Source organism: Octopus bimaculoides, chromosome 3, assembly GCF_001194135.2.
Source record: "Octopus bimaculoides isolate UCB-OBI-ISO-001 chromosome 3, ASM119413v2, whole genome shotgun sequence".
NCBI lineage: Eukaryota > Metazoa > Mollusca > Cephalopoda > Octopoda > Octopodidae > Octopus > Octopus bimaculoides.
The window spans coordinates 91,060,098-91,068,434 of NC_068983.1; the positions used below are offsets into that span (position 1 = coordinate 91,060,098).

At 35.1% G+C, this 8,337-nt stretch overlaps 1 protein-coding gene across 2 annotated transcripts in view; it reads right to left on the reverse strand.

The window, feature by feature from the left end:
• Window positions 1-591: 591 nt before the first annotated feature.
• Window positions 592-8,337, reverse strand: part of LOC106872682 (protein unc-45 homolog B) — a 46,870-nt gene continuing 39,124 nt past the window's right edge. The window contains exons 6-9 of one of the 2 annotated variants that reach the window (XM_014919756.2): window positions 8,131-8,337; window positions 2,521-2,688; window positions 1,556-1,727; window positions 592-749 (exon numbers count right to left, since the gene is read on the reverse strand). In XM_014919756.2, coding sequence (XP_014775242.2) covers window positions 659-749; window positions 1,556-1,727; window positions 2,521-2,688; window positions 8,131-8,337 — 638 coding nt within the window. In that variant the 3' untranslated portion in view covers window positions 592-658. The remainder of the gene's footprint in view (window positions 750-1,555; window positions 1,728-2,520; window positions 2,689-8,130) is intronic. The other variant, XM_052966319.1, reaches the window with a different exon arrangement.

An 8,337-nucleotide genomic window follows, 5' to 3' on the forward strand; every position in this document is an offset into this window, starting at 1 on the left:
GTTGATAAGAAACATATATCAGAAAGAAGCACACTCTAAAAAATAGAGCAGTAATTATTACAACAAAATTTTATATAGAGTTACTCAAGGTTTCACATTCACAAACCCAATATATGCATGAAAATAAACCAGAAAGTTACCCATTGATAAACCTAGGTCATCACATCCATCATCACTACTACTAGACCTGATGAAGCATGCAACATGGCTGCCAAAGTCAATTCCAAACATAGAACAATACATCAGTATGACAAGACCTATCCACTCAACATTTCTAGATAAACTGAAAAATAACTCTCAAACCTTCAAAGTTCTAAATCAATATCCAGACAATACTTGAGAAGAGCTGACTCAGCCTCTCTAAAGACAATTTCTTAGCATCTCAGACAAGTTGGTTAAGTGGAAGCCATTTATCTCTAATCTATACCTAGAAGAGGAATTTAACAGTGAGCTAATGAAACAATCTTAAAAATTATTACTCCAGCTACTTTAAATGGTGAATTGTCCCTATATTGTAGAATGATATTACAACTTGAGAATAGAAATATTACAAGGCACGGCAGGATATAAACTGTCAACCAGTCATCTGTAGAACTCTTTGACAAGAGATACTAAACAATAACAATATCAATAAAGCTTCTTCAAAGAGTTTTAAAAATCACAAAACAACAAAACATACCTGTAATAATGTGGTAATTGCTCTTATAGCCTCCACTGTAGAATCAATGTCTCCTTCACCAAATGTATCTCTGGAAAAATTGTTAAAACAGATGACTTTAAAAATAAATTTAGATTTATTTTTATGTCTCAAAAACATTAAAAACATGAAGAAACATTTCTTATCTTCATTAAGAATTATAAATTACATTTTTCCAAAACATTACTCAGATATGCCTAATTCAAAAAGTTAGAAGTAGTCTCTAACCAGTAGTTTATAACATCATTTCAGTACCCAATGACCACACACTCTGCCATATGATAAAAGATAAAGTGCCTTAGTCATGATAAATTATTGTAAAAGTTACTCAAAGATATTCAAACTGAAATTCATTTATTAAATATGATTGTGTGCTAAACAATAACTGAATCATAAGTATTTATCACCATTAATAATGTAAAAATTGTTTTACAAACTGAAAATAAATGCTTTGCAAACAATAATTATGGCATTTACCATACATATTCCTTTCATACTATTACTATCATGATAATTCTAGACACTTCGTGGCTGCACTGTAGAAATGACAAGTTATTCACTATCTGCCCATTCTGAGTTCAATTCCTCACATGAGAAAAGCTACTTACAAAAGACTGTTTTATCCAGAGGAAGACTTTTTCTCTCTACTACTAAACACACTCAAACTAATTACATTCCAACCCTACAGAATTCTATAATAGGTAGTAAATTTTACAAGAGACATTATTCTGTGTTATTCAATATATGAACTAAGTATAACATCACAATCATCATTCATGATGATTGTAGAAATAGTTTTATGAACTGAAAATAAATGTTTTGCAAAGGAAAAAATAGTAAATGAACAAAAATGTTTACTTGAAATACTCATGACAACGTTCTTTAAAATGATCTCTTTGTTTATCACCAATCATATCATCATAGATCTTCGTCAGTAGTAGTGCCGAATGCATTCTCGAATGCCCAGTCACTTTTATCACTGATTCAACCTTACAATGGATACCAGCAATGGTTAATAAATTATAAAGGCCTAGAAAATTAAATTATAAAAAGAAAACAACTGTATATCATGAAAGAAAGGTTTTCTTTTAATTACAAAGCAACAGTTATATTGGGGAAAAACAAATGATAAAAATCAATGACTAATGTTTAACTTAAAGCCACTAGATTAAAAGCTGTAAAGTTAACTGTTCACTTCAACTATTTAGTATTTAAATGATGGCAACTGTTGTAAGATTTGGTGGAGTTTTTTTTTTTCTGCTGCCAAAGTAAAGTATGGTTGCTGTGAAACTGTGTGTATGGTGGCTGGATTTAACTAGTTTCAATTATAAATGCTCATTTAGATAAATTGATGAAAACTATTTGACTGGTGTAAACAAATAAGTGTCTTTATGTTAGCAGTTTCAATACTAAGTGATTAAAAGACAAATAGATTGAAAAGTTATAAAAATATAAAGAAATAAATTACCAAGAACATTCCAAAGTTACACCTCATATGTTTGATGACTTTAAACAAATATTGAATAAAAAAATTTCAACCAGATAACTCAGATAAAAGATGAAGACAGAGTAGCCCATACAAATTTTTAGCCAATTTCTTGATGCAACAAATCTTTTAGATAACCAGTCAAATAGAATGAAGGAAAAAATCTTTATTTAAATACATAGCATCATTATTAGGGTATAATTTCAATCCATAACTTATGACTTTTGGATTCATCACTTTAAAACTAGCAAGCCCATAAACTTAACCACAATAATACATATTTTCATGATCTCAGTGAAACACATTTGAAAATCATCAAAAGCAGTTATAAACTCACCTTCACTTTCCATAAATTGTTTGGTCCACCCAACACCACTCATTCCTGTAATGTATTTAATAAAGATCTCTATGATGGCATCTCGACCTCTAGCTGATAGCTTGCGACTGGGTAACATTTTAGTCATTGAACTGAAGATTTCATCAACAAATGTTTGAGCTGCTTCATCTAAAAACAAATTGAATAAAAATTTATTTTCCCCAGAAAGATACAACTCAAGAAATATTCATGACACAAAAACGCAAACTGATATTAATTGAATTGTATAAGCAAATAAAACAATTGAAAATTTTTCCACAATATGGTCAATCACTTTACTTCGTTGCTATACAGTATTCTGCATCTACTTGGCCGAGCAAGTAGACATGAGACAGTTTCATAACAGCATTATAACCTATTCCTCTTTTCCATCACTTGAAAATATTGTTCATTCATAGTAGGTTGGTTAGTATCTACAATATCACACATACATACATGGTTTTTCATCTTAAACTGTCAAAAAGACCTCCATTGGGTTAATTTTACAATGATACAAAATATGTCTGTATACTTAATTACTCATGACCCATTTTGTATTCGTACTCTAGTAATTAGTGTCAGGTTGTCAACCATGAAGCAATATGTAAATGAGTTGTGCATTAGGCAGTTTTGTTAACATTTTTGCTAAGTAGCCTTTCACTTCTTTATTTTGTATGAATTGCCAAATAACAATGGGATTGGTCAGTTTTATACTTAAGTTACTAAGAAGTTTTTTGTAGGCCTAAATTCAGTGAGACTAAATACATATGGATATGACTATTTTCATTTATTTATAGCACAAGCTTATATTGGCACTCTTATGCAATAGATTGTTTTCAAACACTACATGGATAATTTTCTAGAAATTTATGAAAGGTACATTTTTAGTTAATTTTTGGTGCTGTTATGATTTGCTTGTGATTGTATCAAATTCTGTTCTTTTACAAAAAACTGCAAATTGCATTAAAAATTCATCAACACCATATACAGCAACAAAGGTAAAATGCTATTAGACTTATCAAACCCATGCAAGTATGGAAAAAAATTAACATAAAATGACAATGACAATGATACCAATGGTGGTGCCATCATCATCATTTTAGGGTGTTTTCTATAGCTGCATGGGTAAAATAAGTGTAACATAATTTTGCTTTTGGTTACTGTCCTTTGTTATGTTACACACAACACAGAAAATCTTTGTTGCTGTATATGTCATGCGTTTCAGTATGGTTTTCATAATTGGATGCTGCTCTTCTCATCAACTACTTTACAGTATGGGTTTTGTGCAGTTTATCATTCCACTGGCACAAGAGAATTTATTTGCTGATATAGTGTAGCAGGAGGTACCTCATGTCAGCAGTTTAATCAGAGTTGTTGCTTTAATAAACAAGTTATATTTGCTGCAGCTTTGGGTTTGGTTGGTTGCATTCACTATAGTTGAGAAGATATAACTCTTCATGATTTACTGAGAGAGGAAGCTGCTGTGGGAGCTTTCAGTAACAGCCTAAGGCTCTTAGGAAAAAAGGTTGTCTTTGCTATGAAGAGAGCTTACAGTAGCTGTCTGAGGTAACTGAGTATAGGCTGTCACCATGCTATTTAAGAGAACATACTGTTCTAGATTAATGATAGCTAGACCTAGATTGTTGTGAAAAACTAGTAAAATGAATGGGAAGACAGTTATACCATCTTGTGAACAAACTTATTTTCACACAGAAAAAACTATTTTACAATATATTAAACAGCATTTCTTTCGCAGTCACTCTCCAGGGCAGTCCCAGGAATTCTTCGAAGGGAAGGCAAAAGGTCAGAAGGGAATACAATTCCAGGACAAAAAGGGTGTAATAACATTATTTAGAAGGGTGCACTTCTTTTCTTGAGATGGACCCTCAGTCCTGGTCCATCCCTGCTCTTAGTGTTACCAACTGAGTAGAATATGCTTCACTGAAGAGACCTAATAAGATCAAACATGTCTTGCTTTCACCAGCTGGTTTTAAAGACCATATCCACTCCCATCTATATTGTCTATATTGCATAAAATTTCAATGAACTGATCTTATGACAGTCATCTCCTCTGCTTCAATAATCTCATTTAATTTTTATTTCTTCAACTTCATACAATTATATATGTAACATCCTATCATATTTACATTTAGTGTACAGAATACATTTTAGTGAGCTATTTAGTACATTTAGTGTGCTATTTTCCCTCAATTAATTTGTTGATATTCATAATCAGTGTTACTACAGTTCCTCTATTTCTAAATAAACTTTACAGAGATGTCTAATAAAATAAAATATGTCTGTTGTTTTTATTAGTTAGCTTTTAAAGACCAGATAAACTCCAATTTGGTAAAAAAAAAAAAAAAATCAAGCACTCTTAATAAGAGATTTTCTTAAAATTTGCTAAGGGCGGGCTGCAAGAAAAATAAGTCCTAGGGCATAACGAGTACAAATACCATTACCCCAACACTGCATTGTGAACTCTATTCACTAAAAATGGCTCCCACACTATTCTAATCTCAACCTGAGAATATATTTTCAAATGAAACAAGGTGAAACAACACAACTGGACACCTTTATATTTACTTTTCATAGGGAATTGATAATTCCCAAAAGAATAACAGCTAATGTGATAAAACATCAACTAGTTCAGAACTAAATAACAGATTAATCACATCATCATCATCATCGTTTAACATCCACTTTCCATGCTGGCATGGATTGGAGGGATTGTCTGGAGACTGGCAAGCCAGAAGGCTGTACCAGCTCCGGTCTGATCAGGCAAGGTTTCTACAGCTGGATGCCCTTCCTAACGCCAACCACTCCGAGAGTGTAGTGGGTGCTTTTTATGTGCCACCAGCACAAGGGCCAGTCAGGCAGTACTGACATCGACCACGCTCAAATGGTGCTTTTTACGTGCCACTGGTACAGGTTCCAGTCACGTGGTACTGGCATCAGCCACAACAATGTCTTCACTTGACTCAACAAGTCTTCACAAGCACAGTTTATTGCCTAATGATTGAAGGGTACTCTTAAATGGGCTGGTTATACTGCACTGGCACAGGTCATGGTTATGGCCTCACTTGGCTTGCCGGGTTTTCTCAAGCACAGCATATCTCCAAAGGTCTCAGTCACATGTCATTGCATCTCTGAGGCCCAACGTTCAAAGGTATTGCTTCACCACCTCATCTCAGGTCTTCCTGGGTCTACCCCTTCCACAGATTCCCTCAACTACTAGGGTGTGACATTTTTTCACACAGCTGTCCTCATTCATACGTAACACATGACCATACCATTGCAGTCATCTCTCTTGCACACCACTTCTGATGTCCAACTTTTCTCTCAGGGCACTTACACTCTGCCGTGTATGCACACTGACATTACACATCCAGCGGAGCATACTAGCTTCATTTCTTGCAAGCATATGCATGTTCTCAGCAGTCACAGCCCATATTTCACTGCAATGTAGCATGGCTGTTCACATACATGTCATACAGTCTACCTATTAATCTGAGTGAGAGGCTCTTTGTCACCAGCAGTGGGAGGAGCTCTCTGAACTTTGCCTAGGCTATTCTTATTCTAGCAGCTACTCTCTCAGAGTATCCACCCCTGCTACTGACTTGGTCACCTAGGTAATGGAAGCTATCAACTACTTCAGTAGCCCTCAACAGGTTGTCCCATAGGAACCTCCAGTTGTCTTCCACATCATGTGAAGCTATATCCTCCTCTATTTCGTCAAAAGCTTTGAGTAATACATCACTAAATCTCTGTCCATTCACAGGATCCTTAAGCTTCCTGACCCTTCTTTTCCATGCTGGTTGTCTTCTGGGCATCCATTTAGCCCTGATCCTGAAATCGCTAACTACTAATCTATGTTGCGGGATGCTTTCTTCACCTAGGAAGGTTTTGGCATTTATAAGTAGCCATCTTTCCCATTTCCAGGCAAGGATGTCAATTTGATTAGTGTGTCCACCAGACCAGTAGATGAATAGGTGACTGGCAAGTTTTCTGAAGTTAGTATTACAAACCATAAGAACATTTGCATCACAGAACTCTAGCAGCCTGGTTCCCTCCTCATTACGGGAACCAAAACCATAGCAACCATGTACACCATGGAAGCCCCCTGCATGTTGTCCAACATGCCCATTGAAGTCGCCAACCACAAAGAGAAGGTCCCTATCATTCGTTGATAAGGTAGTCTGCAAGAGGGTGTCATAAAATCGGTCTTTCTGTTCATCAGGTAGCCCTGGCTAAGGGGAATAAGTCGAGATAATGGTTGCTAATCCATGTTACAGCTCTAATCTAAGCTTAAGTATTCTATCACAGTTCCTGTCTACCTCGATTAACTTATCAACCCATTTTTTCGCAAGAAGTATACCCACATCCCTGACCTTATCAGTGTTCTTTACCCAGAAAATCTTATACCTATGTTCTTTGCCTGTGAGGAACCTAGCAGAACTTCCTCTCTACCTTACTTCTTGGATGCAGCATAGATCGACACGTTTCTGTTCAAGCATCTCAACAATCTCATCAGACCTACCTTTCAATGTGCCAACATTAAGTGTACCAACTCTGAGGGTGTGGAAGGTGTGGGCCCGTAAGACCCTGGAATGAGGGATTGCAGCATCATGTACCTGAAAAGAAAGCTCGCATTTGGCAGAACTCATGAACATACAATATCCTTCAACCTGCATACACAACACCATCATTTTATGTGCTACATAATCACTACATTGCATAGGAGATAAACCCTAAGTGCGGATGGGGAGCATTAAGCCTTTGGCAGTATTCAGGGGAAAGACATCCGATAGAAGTCAGAGGATAAAGACTTCTGGTACAGGTGGTGGGGGTAGGAAGGGTGGGTGCACTGCAAAACAGCAAAAACTCAGGCTGCCAGTGTGAAAGAATAGTAATAATAATAATGAGATAAAATTGGGCATTTGCATTCTTAACTAGAGCTATAACCAACAATTTTCGTTCAGCCAAACTGTGACAAAATTAGATGAATGAATAAATGACAATAATAAATGAGCGTGAAAGAGAGAGAGAAGGGAGAAAGAGGGAGTTGGATTGAGCATAAGGATCTTAAGTTCTTTTTCTCTAAACATACGGCATGGAAGACGAAACTGTGTTTAGATAGATAATGAAATGAAATAATAAAGTAATTATAATGTGTGCTGTAAAAGAGGTTTTAGATGTGTGCTAAGTTGGAAAACAGTTGCTTATCTGTGCATCCGATTTCTACTCCATGTAGCAAGAATTATAATTCAATTTTTTTTTTTTAATCTACATTCTAAGTTTCAGTTTTAATAAATAAAATTTTGTTGAAGTATATTTAAAGATTCTCTTCTTAAATGAGATCACCAGCTAGAAACATGACTTTGTTTCATGTATCATCTACAATGGATAAATTACCCAATATAGGAGAGCTTGTGTTGCAAGGTCAGTCACAGTGGAAGTCTTTTGAGCATCTTATAATGTGTATGTAATTACAGCAATAGGAGAAGGCTTTTTATTTTATACAAAGCTAAAGAAAGAAATAGAAAATTTGACAGAAAAAGTATTATCCCCTAAATAGTTTCATAGAATTACCCATTGTAAATTTTGCTGGCTTTACTCGTTCTCCTCTTCTTTTCATAGCAGTCTGTTCTTTGACAAGTGCTTTGAATGCATCAACATTTGTAATAGCATTGATTATATTGGATATAAGTTGAGAAGCTGTCACACATAGTTTCTCATTAGAAGTATTCAATGTTTCGCATATCACCGGAAGACTTATTTCTTTTATAATTCTTTCTG